This window comes from Aulonocara sp. 'chitande type north' Nkhata Bay, linkage group LG16, assembly GCF_057382095.1.
Source record: "Aulonocara sp. 'chitande type north' Nkhata Bay isolate Kocher_YH1m ecotype deep benthic linkage group LG16, A_spYH_male_GT1.1, whole genome shotgun sequence".
NCBI classification, from domain to species: Eukaryota; Metazoa; Chordata; class Actinopteri; order Cichliformes; family Cichlidae; genus Aulonocara; species Aulonocara sp. 'chitande type north' Nkhata Bay.
In genome coordinates, this window is record NC_141359.1 from 15,556,920 (window position 1) to 15,575,302 (window position 18,383).

The 18,383-nt window shown below is 41.9% G+C and overlaps 2 protein-coding genes across 2 annotated transcripts in view; one reads left to right on the forward strand and one right to left on the reverse strand.

Moving 5' to 3' along the window:
- The window catches only part of plcl1 (phospholipase C like 1), a 135,548-nt gene that overhangs the window by 30,665 nt on the left and 86,500 nt on the right, over nt 1-18,383 (forward strand). The gene's annotated exons all lie outside the window — the stretch shown is intronic.
- Nucleotides 1,454-2,439, reverse strand: LOC147311200 (histone H1-like; the record flags this gene model as incomplete). Its single annotated transcript, XM_086266383.1, has 1 exon — nt 1,454-2,439. A coding segment is annotated over one exon (459 nt), but the record flags the coding sequence as incomplete, so codon positions are not given.

The following is an 18,383-nucleotide window of genomic DNA, read 5'->3' on the forward strand; positions in this document are numbered from 1 at the left end:
ATGAAGAACTGGCATGCTGTAAGAAAAGAAAATGCAAATATTAGCGCTTGCGCAGGCGTATGCATACTTTGTCACAGTTATCTCTGTGAGCAACTCAAGCTAGTGAATGACACACACATAGTAAATTCACAGACACAGAAAATGGTATTTAAAATGTTAAATCATCACGCAACCTCGAGTGTTGCTGTCATCTTTCTGCTTCTGTAAAGGGAAGCACACACAGACTCATCTGCACTCCTGCCAGGCGGGGGTCAACTTCACACAGTCGTGTTACATCAGTAAAGTCTTGTCAGCTTTTACCAGTCAGTCAGTTTGTTTTCCTTTCACTCACTCATTCATGCATTCATTCTTTCTTTCTTTGCTGATAGTGGAACCTATCGTCGCATTTAGTTTCCACTCTCAGCAAAATGACGTCATTTCAAAAGAAAATGAAGAACTTTAGTTTGGATTACATCGCTGAATCCTTTTGGACTGGGACTGTCATTTAATAATTGTCCCAAATAAGTGGCTTTCTCCAGAGTCCATTTAAATGTGGAGAACTCACTTGGCACAATTTTCTCGACGACGTGTAGCGCTTTTAATTCCCGACGTGCAGATCTGCTTAAAGAACAGAGATTATCAAACAAAACTTTCAGTGCACTGTGAAAGTATCAAAATAAAAAGGCCTTGTTAAGTCATGACACAAGCTCCTCATCTCAGGAGGGTAAATCATACCATTAGCATGGTTTATCATACCATCATACTAATCGGCAGGCTCAACTTCACAACAAAAGAAAAATCATCAGCTAGATTCACTCCAAATCAACCATCAGCTGCACAACACACAACATAATCCTAATGTCTTATTAGCTATGAGTTTAATTACCAGGTCTGTGCTCTTCACTCATTTAGGCCACAGATCTATTTTATTCAATTTTCCTTTTCCCTTCATCATAAAACATGTGACATGTTGTCATGCACTTCACAAAACAGTCTGTTCTGACGTATTCAGAGTTGTGTATCTAAATACAGGATTCACTCGCACATCAAAGCAGGAAACTCAGTGTTTTAGAGTCTCCACTCAACACACAACAACTCCAACACATCTCATTCACTCGTGCTAGAATTCAGTCACCTTTCATTAATCTAAAACCGATCACTAATTTGCATATCAACTATTAACCCACTAAGTTGACAGGACGACAGAAAAGCATGTTCAAAATAGTATCACAAAAGACAATTTCCCTCATACAGTAAATCACTTGTGCTGCATTAATCAAGCAGGAAGCTTCTCCCAATTTACCATTTTAACAACTAAATTTGTTGTCTGATCACTGGTTGGTCAAACCAGGATCTTTTTTCCCACAAAAGTTAAACTGTTGTCCTGCAACCTGGAGGGTCATTTTTTTTTTTTTTTTTATTGGATAAATTCAGTATTTGAGAACAAGTGTCTGCTAAATTGACACTATTTTAACACTGATGAAAGATAACAAGCTAATTTTCATTGCATGTGTGTTTGTGTTATTAGGCAGGTTTAATGCAGGTCTGTGGAGCTGCATCTCCAGCAGAGCATGTTCTCTGCCTTTCCTACACACTTCTCTGCTATTTGATCATTTCTTAACTAATGTGCTATGAGTCTTCATGAGTCATTTTGTGTTTGGAATTGTTAGTAGGGTTAATGCATGTTCTGCTTGTGTGTGTGTGATTTTGTATATGTTTCTATTTTCGCAATGTTTCAGACTCCGTCTCAATTTTCCAACTTAAGCAGTCAGTTTTCTTTTCCCCAGGTTTGCTAACCCAAATTTTGATTTCCCACATTAAATAATTCCTATGTGTTCTCACCTAGCCTTCTCACTCTGTTGTCCTCTCCCACTTCAACAGTCCAACAGCCGGCAGTTCTCCTTCAGCTTTGTCCTGTGTCCCACTGTCTCTTCTTGCCATTTTACTCCACAGGTGGCAAATGTCAAACTCCAACTGTTCAGTTCTCCTCAAACGTTTTCTTCACATGCACAGTGAAGTCACAGCCACTCTCACTATTGTCCTCTGATGCGGTTGACTTCGTGCTAGTGGCTGAAGTGCTGCTGCTGCTTTCTTGGGCGACTTCTTAGCAGCTGCTGCCGGTTTCTTGGCTTTGGCTGCGGCGGGCTTCTTGGCTTTGCTCTCAGTAGCCTTGTTCATCTTGAAGGATCCGGAGGTCCTGGTGCCCTTGGTCTGCACCAGAGTGCCCTTCGCCACCAGGCTCTTGATGGCGGTCTTGACACGGGCCTTGTTCTTGTCCACATCGTAGCCTCCGGCAGCCAGAGCCTTCTTGAGAGCGGCCACAGACAGGCCGTTGCGCTCCTTGGAAGCGGCCACGGCTTTCACAATCAGCTCGCCCACGCTGAGGCCGACCTTCTTGGGCTTGGAAGTCATCGTCTTCTTCTTCTTGGCCTGAACCTCGGCGCAGGGCGCAGGGCGTGTTTATGATGGAGCCTTTCCCACCACAGCGCTGGCACGTTGAACGCATCATGAAGGGTCCATTTCTTTCATGTCGCTAGCCGCATGTGGCTTGCCCGAGTCACTCAGTCCTTTTTGAGCATTTCAACATGCTGCCGCCGCAGACCCTGGCCTCAGATCCAGCAAGTTTAGCGCGCTGATCTCCAAAAAAGTCCCGAAGGCCAGAAAGACGTCAAATAAGTGTCTCGTGCTGAGAACTCAAACAAAAACTCCTCTTCACGCTGCCATCTTGCTCGCCCCTCCGTGAAATTCAACCAATCAGACAGGAAGATGGGTTTGCTTTCTTCTTCTGCTGCTGTTTATCCACATTGCTGCTGCTTTGCTGGGACTTTTTGTGCTCAGGACTTGCTGCTGTCTCTTTATCATGGAGCTGCATTCCTTATCTTCAGGGAGGAGTGAGCTCGCTTGTGAGGTTGAGAAACACATGGCACTGTAAATAAGTCAGCCAGAAACTTGGCCTGCATGTTTCCAATGATGTTAAACTATAACTTTCTTCCGACCGCTGCATGTGGAAAATTGATTCAGGTCTGCTTTTCACCTGAAAGTGACAAACTAAGACATTTCATTATTATCATCACTGCTTAATCAACACACATCTCTCTCTCTCTCTCTCTGTCTGTGTTTGTGTGAACAATCCTTTCTTAAAAGCAGAAAATGACATTGTAGTTGTTTTTGGCTGATCAACACAAAACCTTTTTCCTATGATTTTTCTTTTTCACTCTTTTTTTTTCTTTTTTTTTCGTTGCAATAGCTGGTGACCTGCAGAATCACCGCTCTCACTCACAATCAAAGGCAATTACTCTTGCACAGTGCACAAAAACACTGTGATGTCAGACACATTCACACTCACTTTGTCATCTGCATAAATAAATCATATGGCTGGAGATATGTGCCATGGTGATCCATAGGCATGATCACACGTTTATTTAATTATTTTCAACCCAACAAAACAAATAAACAAAAACATGATGCTGATGCTATGAACACTCCACACACAAGAGTCAAGATTCAGGAAAACTGCTCATGGAAACGCTGCACACTCCAGTTATCACAGTTATCATAGCGCTGTTTCCCTCTCTTAGAGTAGTTCTCAGACAGCTCTCGATCTGATAATGTGTAGTTTGCTCATCAGCTCAGAAAAAAAACTGCAACGCAACATCACACAGTAGTTGCTCTGCCCACAGCGGCAAAGTCTTACACTTTCATATTCAATTCAGCTTCTCCATCATGTACTTTTAGATGTTTCATACAGGGTTCAGCATATTAGTTGTTTTCACAGGTGTGCTCCATATCTCAACAATGGCTCATAACAAGACGACAGTCTTTCACACAGGTCAAGTGCCTCTATGCACTTCATTAGTTTAAATATTTACCTATATCACTTCACCTCACATGTCATTGTACTGAATTTAAGCAACCACAAGTTTAATGTAGGTTACTTTTAACAACTATCCACCTCAATTACGTCTATGGTCTGGCACACAGGCTGTTGTCGATCAGGGCAAGCTAAAGAATAAACATTTTGTGTCAGCTGCCAGGAGCAAAGTCCAGCACAAACGTCTGTCTCCCTCCAACTCACTCTTGGTTGCTTAGAAACCCATGATAACAACAACAGTCGGTGTCACAGACCACATGTTCTGCTCCGCACACACTCACACACAACAACAACAACAACAACAACAACGACGACAATGACAACAACACAAAATAGGCCTACTCCGGACTCACACCGGACCGCTCGGGACCCTGACCCAGTTGTGGGACGCTCACCCACTCGCGCGACAAAACCCAATGAAGGGACGCTCGGGACACACACCCAGGGCGATTTCAAAACCGGACACTCACCGGACGCTTGGGACCCTTGGGCGATTTAACCAAAACTTCTTTTTCGGGACACTAACCCAGTTATCGCTCCACAAAGCAGCGAACTTCTCAACGCCTCACAAAATGGCGGAGACTGCACAACGACACGGTTATAGAGTCGGCCTCTTTAAACTTACTTGGCGTTGCTTAGCGTGTAATATCAGCCTGAATCCCGCCGATCGCCATTCATCGAGGAGAAAGACAGACAGCGAATCCACAGGAACTTCCTGGCTGACGTCAGTCTTTCAGCGTGCCTCCCCCCCCTCGGTGAATGCGATCCCAGGGAGCCGGCATCGAAGGACCAATTAATGTTAGGTTTGTAGCATAAACCTATTCGCTGGAACGTTAAGACAATATAATTACACTGCAAGCAAGACACAAGTAGGCAAACTTCTTCATGGTACTCGTGCACGGGAGAGAACCGGACAGGCACCGTTCCTTCGCTTGACCCCAGTAGCTCTCGTCCGTTCTCCCATACACTGTCCTTTTATTGAGGTTACATGAATATGAATAGGTTCATTAACATACGACGTCTACATACAAACAAAGAGTACCTTGCCTGTGTGTGTGTGTGTGTGTGTGTGTGTGTGTGTGTGTGTGTGTGTGTGTGTGTGTGTGTGTGTGTGTGGACTGCTGATCAAAGGGTCAAACATCCTTGGTCAGGAAGAGGGTAGCCTCCCCCTCACCCTAGATGGTTCATCCTAGATAACACGGTGAGGAAGTCCTGCAGTTCATCTAAACAAAGAGCACTTAGACTAGAACAGACGCAACTACGTTAATCCTACCATAAAACAATAAGACACGGTATGACCTCTCATGCTCCCAAAGTGCTGTCTAATACACACAAAGTTTGCAGACTATCAAGGATCAAAACCTCTACCAATCTACAACTAATTACAAAACTCTAAGCATATATAAGTAAATATTTCTAAGCATAAATGACAATCAACAATACAAATCTAACAGAAACAATTTGGGGGACCGAAACTGCCAAAATTGAAAATAAATCACTGTGTAAAGTAAAATGCCACCTAATGCACCAATATTTTCAAAACGAATGTAGACATTAGTTTTTATTAGTTTCATTAGTTTTATTTCTGAATGTGACACGGGCGGTATTTGCAAAGCCTGGGGTGCTTGGCGCCTAAGTGCAGATGACAGTCAGGACTGGTTCTCCGACCTAAAGGCACAGGGAACAAACCCTCTCGTCCACTGGGAGAGACCTCAATGTACAGGCAGCAAGCCGAGGGGATACTAGGATACCCACCCCAGCCCGCTGCCTCTCACCAGGGGCAACTCTAGACGAAGACAGAGTCCAGCTCCTCTCTAGGAGGCTGGTTCCAGAGCCCAAGCCCTGTGTTCAGGTGAGCCTGACTATATCTAGCCGATAACCTCAAGCACTACCTCAAGCTCCTTCCCCATCTGAGAGAGGTGACATTCCATATCCCAATTGCTAGTCTTGGTAGCCGGTGATCGGTCTGCCAGGACCTCTGCTCCTGGCTGCCACCCAACACACATAGCACCCAACCCCTACAGTGGCTCCTGTAGGTGATGGGCATATGCAGTAATGTGAAATAGTACGGTATGTAAATTCACAGATGTCTTATCTTATTCTTTAATTATGCTTGATAACAACCTACCTATTCAATCGCTCCATCACACTAGAGAAAAAATAGGACTGCAGCCTTGGTTGCTCACTAGTGTTGTGCGATATTGCAAATTTTGGGACAGTATTGCCAGTTCAATACTGTTACCTATGAAGGCAGTAGTATTTTATGACTGACGAGATGAATCATCATCAATTTGCAAATTCTGAACAGATTTTAATGATCACTAAATCAGAAGAGACACGGTGGCACGGTGGTTAGCACTGTTGCCGCACAGCAAGAAGGTCCTGAGTTCAATTCCACCATCAGGCCAGGGTCTTTCTGTGTGGAGTTTGCATGTTCTCCCCGTGTTTGCGTGGGTTCTCTCCGGGTACTCCTCCCACCGTCCAAAGACATGCAGCTTGTGGGGATAGGTTAATTGGATAATCCAAATTGCCACTAGGTGTGAATGTGAGTGTGAATGGTTGTCTGTCTCTGTGTGTTAGCCCTGCGACAGACTGGCGACCTGTCCAGGGTGTACCCCGCCTCTCGCCCCATGACGGCTGGGATAGGCTCCAGCGACCCCCGCGACCCTGAAAAAGGATAAGCGGAAGTGAATGGATGGATGGATGGATAAATCAGAAGATGGGCCCATGTCCCTTTTTCAGGCTGTGCCTGGCCAGGCCCTCAGGAGTAAGGCCAGGCCACCAGGCGCTCGCCCTCGGGCACCCTCCCCGGGCCTGGCTCCAGGGCGGGGCCCCGGTAACCCTGTCCCAGGAAGGAATAGGCTTGACCGTGCGCTCATAGGGGTCTTTTGAATCGTTCTTTGTCTGGTACATCACCTAAAATCAGTTTGCCATGGGAGACTACAAGGGGGCAAAAGTCCCCCAGTCAACATTCCTGGGACACACAAACCCCTCCACCACAAGGTAGCGATTCACAGAGGGGAAAACTGGAGGCGTCATTCAAATTCTTATATAACTTTTTTGTCTTTTTGGCTTGTGATTTCAACTTGCTAACTCTGTGCAAGTGCACAGAGTTAGCAGGAGAGTATGTAACTACAACTGTACAAATATACAAAAAGAACAATGAGAAAGTTTCTTGTGAGATTATCAAACGTGCATCATTGACACAATATTAATACTTCATTTTTAAATCAAAGTTATTTTGACACCCACTACTGACCCAATGCGCAATAGATAATATTCAAATACTGATAACAATATCGGCTCTAGCTACAACTAAATAATATTTTATCTACAATTTATACAATTTGAGTCTCTAATAAAACATTATTTGGTCTGTCACTGTCTGTATTTCCTCTACTTTTCTTTAGAGTATGTTTATCTATTTATATCAGTATATGGCGTATTTTTGGGGTCTTGCAAATGTCTTTTCTAGACGTCTTATTAAAGTCAATAACGTGGACCTGGTGGGAGAGAGTGTATAACAGAGATGCCTTCGGGCAACTTTTCTCCTTTAAGCCTTTGTGCCAAGAAATGTGCAGGTAGCCCTACATGCACGTATAACTTTTGTTTTTAGTTATCTGTTTTGTAAAATTACCTGCTGAGAGAAGGCAGGTCTTATCTGAGCTACCAGTGAAGCATGAAACTGGACCAAATGCAGATACTCTTATTGCACACCTGAGAGCAGCATGAGGCTGATAGTGTGTGTATTTGTGTGCTCTTGTGTGCTTTCACCTGATGTAATTGAAATTCGGAAAGGCATGACCCACTATATCCACAAACTAAACCATTAGTTGTGCAGCAGCGCGTGTCAGCCTCATATCCACTGACTGCAGTGTACCTGCAATAGAAAAAGAAACTCAATCTTCAATAAACTGGAAGGGCAGATCCCATTTTTCCTTTTCTTCTGGGACAGCTCCCAATAATCATCAAAACTGCATCGTTTTTTTTGAAAATGTAGTTTATCGATAATTCTGGCACAACAAGCCTTTAGTTGCAAGGCTTGTTGCTTAAATGGGCTCATCCATGACCAGTTTTCTGATTTGATCACCTGTATACGACTGTCATTGTGTGGAGAGCTCTCCCCTCAAAATACTGCCTTAAGGAGGTTTTTGGAGATCCACATGAAAAATCAGCTACTGATGGAGCTTTTCCAGAACAAAGTTCTGATTGTGGAACCACAGAATTAGAAACATGTCAGAAACCAACCCTCGCTTTCACTAATTTATGCCACGACTGCAGCAGCATCATAAAGATAGATGTTATACTTTTCTCTTTTCCTGCAGCAACAGCGGCGGCAGCAGCAAATGTAGGTCAGAGAAACTAAGGTAGTTGGCCGACCTCGTATTTGCAAGCTTTTAGCATCTTATTATGCAATCCTGCTGCTGTCAAACTGTGCAACCAGCTCTGCTATAGCCCACCAGGCACTTCATAGATAGTGGACAGTGGACATATGACCAGTAGTTGTTTTTTATAATGTGGATTCTACGTAAAGTAAGTTTGATGATATAATGTGAAATAGTATACTATGTAAATTCACAGATGTCTTATCTTACTCTTTAATTATTCTTGATAACAACCTGCCTGTTCAATCGCTCCATCACACTAGAGAAAAAATAGGACTGCACACAACACTAGTGGGCAACACTAGTTCAATACTGTTACCTATGAAGGCAATAGTATTTTATGACTTATGAGATGAATCATCATCAATTTGTAAATTCTGAACAGATTTTAATGATCACTAAATCACTGATTTTTACTGTCCACAATAATTAGTCAACGCAAAAACACACGTCAGCTTTTCATGTACTATACATGAAACACATTGGGTCAAGTTTTGCTGTTTAAATGTGCTATAGGCTATAAATAAAACAGTGACATAGCGCTGCTCAATTAATCAAATTTTAATCTAAATTACGATCTGGGCTTTCAACGATCATTAAAAATGACTGAGCCGATTATTAGCACCTCCCTCGAGCTTTACTCTCGCGCTGCTCCGTGTGGCAAATCGAGCGCACCTCTCTGCGTTTCGAACATGCCTCACAACAATTAAGAGGACCCGAGCTTCGGGAAAGCTAAGCAGAAGTTATTTGGGGAGGAGAGGATAATGGCTGCTGAAGAAAGAATGCCGTTGGTTGAAGAGAGAGGTAAAAGAGCTTCAGTGGTGTGGAAACATTATGGGTTCGCGGAGTCAGACGTGGATCAAGTAGACATAATGTGTAAACTTTGCTACGGTGTCGTAGCTGCACCACAGAGCAACACTACAAATTTATTCAATCATTTGAAGACACAAGGCACAGACACAAAGTGACATACGATCAAACAATGAAGGAGCATAGAGAAAAACTCTCAACAACACCTGCTTCATCCTCACAGACCTCCATTCACGCACGCTACCCTGTACAACGCCACTAAATATCCCATCAGCTCCCAGAGACACAAGGAGATAACAATTTTCAGTGAAAATAATCGTGATTATCATTTTTTCCATAATCGAGCAGACTTACAGTGACATTTATTTTATTTTTTTATCTCATAATTATCATTTAAAATAAAAACCATAGGCAACAGTTCCACACACCAACATCAATCCCTGTCCTGATGAGGACACGTTTTTCTTTTAGCGTTTCGGTATGAAGACAAAGCCAACAACACAAAGCAAAGTTGGTCCAAAATGGCTTCAGACAGTGATGAGCAGCCTGACTGCTCATAACTGCTTTTACTACCAGCTGAAGTTCAGCCTCTGGCTGCTGGGCTGGGCTTTCACTTGGCTCTATCATCACTCTGGGTCCCGGCTAATGTTGTGTTAGCATGCTGTCTGCCCAGGAAGCTTGCAAAAAGACAAAACTGTGTCATCAGTATAATACAGTTGTTTCTGTCCTGGGAGTGGTTTGCACTACTCACCACCACGCTCTTTTCCTTTTGTGTAATCAAGATAAAAATCCATGTCCACAACTGAAAGGCTGTAAACCACTGTTTGATGTTTTTTTCTATTTCTATCCACTTGTGCAGATAACTGAAGAGCCTTTTCTAACTCTTTAACACGTTACAGCCAACACTGATCAGCAAACAGCAAACGCATTAACACCGTCTATAACATTATATAGTTAGCAATATGCTATAACCAGTTGATCTTCAGGCTGGCAATAGTGAGACACTCTCACTATTGCCAGCCTGAGCTACAAAGTGATATTACAACCATGTAAGGCATGCTTATCTCTGTGAAATCTGTTCATTGCAAGGTAAATGATGAGGTTAAGCACATTTGCATAGCTCTTTCAGGTAAATTGCAGCGTGGGTGAACTTTTAAAAACTGCCTTGGTAGTTCTAAACTTTTACAAAGTACTCCGAACAGCAGCTACTGTTGCCATTTGTCTATTCATTGCCATTTAAAACAGATGGTTCTGGACATCACTGCAAACTTTATTATTCATTGTTCACTTGAGAACTCTGGAAACTTGTTATCTTCACAGTTGCACCATTCAAACAAACTTTGTTTGTGTGGGATCTTTTGTGGAAGTTATTGTAATGGTGTAAAACTCAGCCTCACTACTGCAAATAAGATATAAGTAAGAATCAGATCCAGGGTCAGTTTGCATGTTCCACATAACTTTCTGACACACACTTTGGCCCACATGTTCTCCCGAGGCAGCCTGCCAGAAGTTAACAAAAAGGGTGTTTCGACATCCAAAGCCAAAGAAAACCTGATTCACGAGCTACTGGTACCGGGAGGTATTTGACTAACCAAATTACATCCTGATGTGAAAACAAAATAATGACTCTTTAATTTTGCTCTTGCATATACCATACCATACCATACCAACTTTATTTCTAAAGCACTTTAACATAAAACCAGAGTTTCACAAAGTGCTGTACATGTTAATAGCACATATATTTGTACAAGCCTCTCATAGCCTTTTGAGAGACTTGTACAAAACTTCATCACTTTGAAATTTGAACCAAAGAAGTGTAGTCGCACGCCTCTTTAGTCCAGCAAAGCCTCTGTTCTCTGTAAATGCCTGCTAGTGTGTGGCTACAGGCATCAAAATGACAACACACTTTCAGTCGTTGTAAACATTAATCATGTCGTGGCAATGAAAAATCAGGCCTCTCCTTACACTCAGTAAAAGAGTACATAGAGTACATAGGATTGAGTGTTTGTCTTGTAGCTCATTAGTTCTTTAAATTACATACCCCATGTTCTATTTGGATATATGTGACATGTTAGTGTGTACATGACGTTCTCACTGTATTTCTGTGTTATTTATTGTTGGCATTTGTGTCCCTGATGGCATTACGGTGTTGTTGGGGGTCCTAGCTGCCCCTGTGGTGCCACATTGCTTACAGTAAAGATTTTTCAGAATTAATCCATTTGTTGAGGAGTCTAGAGCTTCACATCTGTACGAGCGTGCCTGTCACCGTAGTGGCACTTATTTCCATGGTTACAGTGATCCAGGATGGCCTATGAAAGCTTGCCTCCTGCAGACATTGGTGTGTGCTCTCATTACAGCCCAGTGTGTGTCCTTTCCAGCTGAGAGATGGGTAAGGAGAAGAGTGACGGAGGGCAAAAGCAAAGCTTGTGGGAGAAAAAGGTCCTAGTAGTATGGGAGTAATAAAACAATAAAAACTTCTCAAGAGAGACTCTCGACACAACAATGGAGAACACAGATTGATGCTGAGAGATGAAGAAAATGAAACAGCAACTAAAGCTGTGATAGTCGTGATGGGGACTGTCACTGGGGATCCTTCCAGTTATTAGTGCTAATCACAATGAATTAAGGGTTTAAACCTAACAGCATTAAAAGCTGCATACTATGTGAATCATGTCATGTTCCCATGAGATTATTAATAATGCACCCAAAAGCATTTCCTCTGTTGTATATCTGGTGTGGTGTGATGCACAGCTGCACAGTAAATGTCGCAATATTTTCCAATATTTTTTCAGTAGAACTTTTCCTTCTAAAAGTAAATTTTTTTTGCACACCACCGCAGGTCGGTACCAGGACCCTTGGAGTTCCACAAGTCTCCATATGATTAAAGTCCTTCCACAAGTATGCCTGCCAACTTGACAAGTATTTGTTATTATTCTTGTAATGTTTCTGACCATATTAATATAAGAGCAGAGAAATCTGTGAACACTATAGGTCAATGAACATGCTGCATCCAAAAAACACCCCCAAAAAGCTGTTACAGGTTGTTTCAACAGACTGAGATATACTGGTGGTGGCTACTATTACCACACATAGGTTATTTTATGACTTACTGGTCCATTACGCTAAACAGGATAAGACTGTCCACTATGGCCCTTATATAATATTAATAATAGGTTATAAGGCCTATGTTAGTCTAAACAAATGATCTTTAGCTGATAATTTAGCCTACACAGGCCAGTGTTAGCTCATATGTTATCTTTAACAAACAAGCTTAATCTGCTGCATAGTCTTATCCAGACATTTGACTCAGTAAGACAAGCCCCAGTTTAGCCCAACTAAAATAATGCTAGTACTAAACAGCTAACTATTAGGATAAACTTAAAGGTGCTGACTAACTTTATAATTTTAACTTTTTCCTGACAAATGCGTGGAAGGCACTACTTTGTTTGTCTTTTGTAATTTGCAGATGACTTTAGGTGATAAATCTGTAATCTCAGAAAATGTTAGTCTGGAATGATTTTACAGCACATATCTTAATAAGTTAAAAAAAAAAAACACAAGCTACTTGGGATTTTCTGTAATATACAATAATAAAAGTATACATAAAGTCTCAAATACACTTTCCCCCAATAATATTTGGTTAATTGTCCCTTAGTAGGTATTAGCGAAAGGCGACACTGTTGATAGCCATGAACAAGCTTCTGCTGGATGGATATGTGTTCATTTAAATTGGTTTGGGAAGGCCATTCCAGAAACTTAAGCCTAGATGACTTCATTCATGTCAAAACAAGTTTTGATGTGTGTTTACATCAGTGACTGTAGAAATCAGTCTACAGTCACTGGTCGAAACAGTGTCCAAATTTGGACCATCTAGTGCTTGATTTGAAGTTCAAAAACTGGGGGATAGCCCTCCTTCATTATTCCATCCACTTTGTGTAATGTACCAGTAGCCCCAGAGCATGATGCATGATGCTATTACCATATTTGCGAGATGGTGCAGTGTTCTTAGATTTAAAAACCTCTTCTTCTTTCAGATCCTGACAAAGTGGTGACACATCTGAATAACTTTTACTTACATAAAATGCTGAAACTAATGATCTTGGAATCTGCAGTTGTTTGGAAATAGCTCCAGAAGATTTCTACTGTACTCTTACTTAGATCTTCACTGAGTTTTTTTGGACTTTTCTATTGTTCTGAGTATCGACCAACCCAGTTAAAAGAGATTGTAGCCACTACCACTTGCAAGTAAGCTTTTTAACCATTCTAAATACAAACGCTAACAAGACAGGCAAGGAGAACGAAGGAAGTAAACACACAGAAAGCCACACGAGGAGCTAACCATCAAAATAAAACAGGAAGTAAACTGTCACATGAATAAAATCAGAGAATGGAAAACAAGGCAGAGAAAATGATTCATAACTGAAACCACAGTGAGGAATCCAACGATACAAAAGATTTTACACCTCTTGAATCCATTTGAGGAAAAAAAATAGTCTCAGCACCTTTAGCAATACAAGGCAGGACTGAACTCATCAGAGATGGATTTTGTTTTGTTTGAATACTTTTTCTGGAGTGTCAGCAGTTATTAGGTTAGTTCTGTTTTTGATTAGCACTGTTTCTTCAAGTAATTGGCAGGTAGGCCAAGAAATCACAGCCCTGCATTCAGACTGTCTCAGGTTCTTAGACTGCTTTTGGATGTGCTTTGAACTTGGGTATCAGCTAGTCTTTTGACTTGGTTTTGAACTGGAATCATGATTTCAAACTTAAACTTGAAAATATGAATGTCGGACAGTTTATACTGTTAAGAGGCTAAAACTCTATTTTACGCTGGTTTTAGTTTTACTGGTTGGACTGGTTTTGGACTTAAATAATTTAGTACTTTAAGACTGGTTTTTGATCTGACTCTTGGAAAACTTGTCATAGTTCATCTTTAGGTGTCATTTTATTCTTTCTGAAGTTAACCCCAATAATGATGCTGGACTGATCAGATGTCTTTCCAATATGCTGCATGATCAATGAATGATCTGAGGTGTGTAAATTATGTGTACTACAGTATTATATGAGCAAAAAGTGAAGTTTTTAGAGGAAGTATATGCTCTATAATTCAACCTTGACATAATAACATATCCTTTGTATTTTAAAAAATACAGAATAAATATCTTTGGGTAGTGACTAAAAGTATTTTTCAGAGTTACAGGGGATTTTGGTTTATGCCAACACCCTGTGTGCTTTTCTGTATAGTACTTGAACCACAAAAGCTGCTTTGTGCTATAAGGGATTTCATTAATAAGAAGCACGAATCACACAAATACTCTGCACCTTAAACCACAGCATGTAACAAGGATGGGGTCATACTGAGGAACAGAGATGTGGATGGATGGACGAGAAAAAGCGGAGAATGAAGGAGTTGATGATTGACTAAGAAAAGATGGGTGGCAACACTGAGACAAGAGAGCTGGCGGGAAAGATACAGCTAGCCAGAAACAGATTATGATAAATGTCATTCTATTATTGCCTGAATAGAATTTAGGACAGCAGAGGGAGGGACGGCGAGACAGAGGAAGACTGAGAGAAATCGAGCAGCTGAAGCGAGAAGAAGTGTGTTGGCGGTTAGTAGAACGGTAAGTCCAGAAGTGTGTCAGGACATTTTGCAACACCTGTACACACACCGTGACACACTGCTTAGAGTGTTTCTCCTACTGTAAGAAGCAAAAAATGTTTGCTGTGAAAAGTATTTGAGACAAGTTTAATATATACAACTCAATCCAAAGCCTGTGATCATTTTATAACCTTTCAGTGTAACTATAGCCAATGGGCAAACAGTTGGACACCAGTATATTTAAAGGCTTCAGATAAGAATTACTCTGAGGCTAATTAAGATTCCAAGGGGTACATAGGACTAGAAATTTCTTCATAGCAAGTCATCCAAACCACGCAGCAGCAGATTAATTACTAATCTCATGTTGTGGATCTTTGCTGTGCTAATGTGTTTACGTTATCTTAACAATAGCTCTGTTGATATATGTTTATTAAATCTCTCAATCAGGCATTCTAACTTCTCTAACTTTTCTCTGTTAAACTGAGTAAATCCTCTTCTTTTGATGCCTAGAATTTTATTGTAACACCTGAGTGAGCAGCTACACTGAACATATTGGAGATGAAAGAATTTTATCTCTCAGCAATGCTAGTGTTTGAGTTTGGGAACCAAATATGTTTGGACCGGGAAATGGCTAATGACATAAGACTTGTTGTAGTATTAATGAGGTAGTCTCCTTCTTGTCCTTGTTTTATGTGTTATATAAAGGTTACAGTAGTTCCTATAAATGGAAGACGCTCATATTGAAATGAAAGTCCTGTGAACCACAAAGCTGTGGTAATCTTTCATTGTGCCGTCTGTTATTCTCTTATTTTATCAGCTACAATACATTTCACATTAAATGTTGTATTTTGTTTGTACTTCACTGCATAGTAACAAGAGTTGTATATTGATATGTTATATGAGCTATGAGAGAGATTAGGGCTGGGCGAAATGGCCTAAAATTCATATCTCGATATTCTTTAGCTGGATGGCGATATACGATATATATCTCGATATTTTTTAAAGCCATAAAGTAAGAACAAAAAGAGAGTTCTTAGTCAGAGCTGTGTCCCAGATCTCACACAGACCCTTTTATTAACAATAACAAGAAAAAATTACTCAGAATTATCAGCATTTATTCAATGATAATTCTCCATAAATACAATAAAACAATGTTGTTTTTGTGCATAACAAAAAGCTCACAATTGTGCAGTCAAACTGTAAACTAAAAGACGTTGAGCATAATAACAAAGACAGATTTCGCAGCTGCTCTGTTCCCAAGTTCTACTGCGTGACCTTGAGTGTGAAATCCACTTCGTAACCATGTCTCTTACAGGTGCCATTTGTCGTCCTTATACGCACACAATACGGTAATATTACATTGAAGCACAGTATGTATCACTCTGCGAGGCTCCAGACTACGGTAGCCGTAATGCTCCAACAATCCATCCATGCGGTTAGGCTACGTTCACACTGAAGGTCTTAATGCTCAATTCCAATTTTTTGATCAAATCCAATTTTTTTTTTTTTTTTTTTTTTTTTTGAGGACAAGAGCGGCGAGGTCTATCGCGATAGCTTAATTTCTCTATCGAGTAAAAGTTATATCGCGATACATATCGTTATCGTTCTATCGCCCAGCTCTACCCTTAATATAAAGACTTGTTTGCAAAACATGCCGTAAAAGGTAGCAATGCCATGGATTTATTCCACCAGTCAGCCAACCACTGCAAAATTAGGAATACTTTAAACTGCACAGGTCAGCGTCTCCCTGCACGCCAACGAAAACTTAAATTAACCAGCTATGATACCTGTGACTGTTCTTGGTCAGTGGTTTTTATAGTCACTATCTAGACTCTTGTTTCTGTAATTTGAGGTCATGACAATTTTTATTTTACAACTTGTATATGTTATAAGCACAAAAGAGCACCTTTTTAATTTCAGTTGTTTTATTTTGTCCCGTGAACTCTTGCTCGATGTACTTTTTTATTGCTGTGATCTTTTGTTTGGTAAAGATCTGGTGTTGACCACAGAGACAGATGTCATTTCTGAAAAGCCTCTGTGTGCAACCGATGGTTTAAAAAAGTGGGTTAAATAAAAGTTTCAATTCATTCAGATATTTTGTATTCAAAGAAATTTAGGCACTATGTGATTGAAAATAACATTTATTTTTGGATGTTATTTAAACATATCGTGATATATATTGTGTATCATGATATAGCCCAAAAATATCGCGATATTAGATTTCTTCATATCGCCTAGCCCTAATTGGAATGTCATGAGAGTAGAATCTAATAATGAATAATAGAATTTCATAGTAAAGGATGGAAACTCGAGAGCAATACAATAAACAACAAATACAAAATATTAAACATTATTGTGCAGCACGTAATATCGACAGCGCACAGTGTGCTTTGAGGTAGGAGCCAAAAAGGGTGTCGTGTACACCTGTGAGCATGAACGCGCTTGTTTTTAAAAGGTTCCTTCATGTAATGATCTGCTAGAGGGTGTGGGGAGCCACAGCCCCGTCCTCCAGGGCATGAAGCAGGTATGGAGGAGATCAAGACTCCAGACATCTAGAGGCCCTCAGAGCACAAGAGACCAAGGAAGACCAACAGAGGGGCAGCTGCACCACTATCCCAGAAAGAGCTGAGGAGAGTCCCAGATGAGAGGTCACTCAGCAGGAGTGAGCCGGTGTGTACCTGGGCGCCCACCCCCAGACACAAAGAACCACCAACGCACCAATGTCTGAGGGCGTCTGCCACCGGCAGGGGAAGTGGTGGGGGGAGATAGGCCTCCATACCTCAGAGGTCCTGAGATGTCCCCAGAGAGGTGGCGTCTGATACCCAACCTGACATATAGACACAGACATACAGGCACACACAGATACAAACATCCATTCCCACCGTCATGCTCTCATATGCACTTACTCCACACTCAACCAACGTGGAGACAGACATAGAGAGACACTGTACACACAATCACACTCCCCAAGCGTACTCTAAGAACCGGGTCTAGGTACCCTTGCCCCTGGAGGGGGAAACTGCACCCAGACCCAGGTGGTGTTACCCTTTTCCCTGCGGTGGGGAGAAGCAGACTGCCTCGACTCTGCAGCAGCAGGGAGGCTCCAGACCCCAGTCGGACGACCAACTCCTCCTCCTGGCCCCCCGCTCCAGCAGGTTGCAGAGAACGGGAGTGTGAGAAGACTCCAAACCTCCCTCCGCCCGCTCATATGTAGTGTTGATGCATGTGTGTTCTAAGGTGCATTTAAAACCCAGGAGGGCATGGAGCTACCTGCCAGAGAGCAGTAGGTAAGCGCATAGCCCCTCCTGATAGCCCTCAGTGTCTATGTGTATTTAAAATTGAGAGGTGGGCAATGATGCCAGGGGTGAGGTGTACACCCTGATGGTCTTTTGGAGCCCGTGTAGCGTGCCCACCCCCAAGATCCTATATGTATGTGTTATGAGAGTGTGAGTAATGTGAATGTCTAAGTTGTGGGATAAAATTGAGGCACAGGCAGCCAGAAGGGGACAGCACATGCAGGGCCTGCACCCCAAGGCCCTGCATGTGTGGGTGATTGTGGTGGAGCGGGAAGAGGGAGGCAGCTGGAGATGGGGAGGGAAGGAAGGGAGGGGCAAGTGACCCCTCCCTGGGGCCAGCTCCCCCACTGACCCCAGTAGGCACCCCCATACTCCGCAACCCGCCAGGGAAAGGAGGCCCAGGATGGAAACTCTTAGTACAGAATGGATTGTCATGACACAGC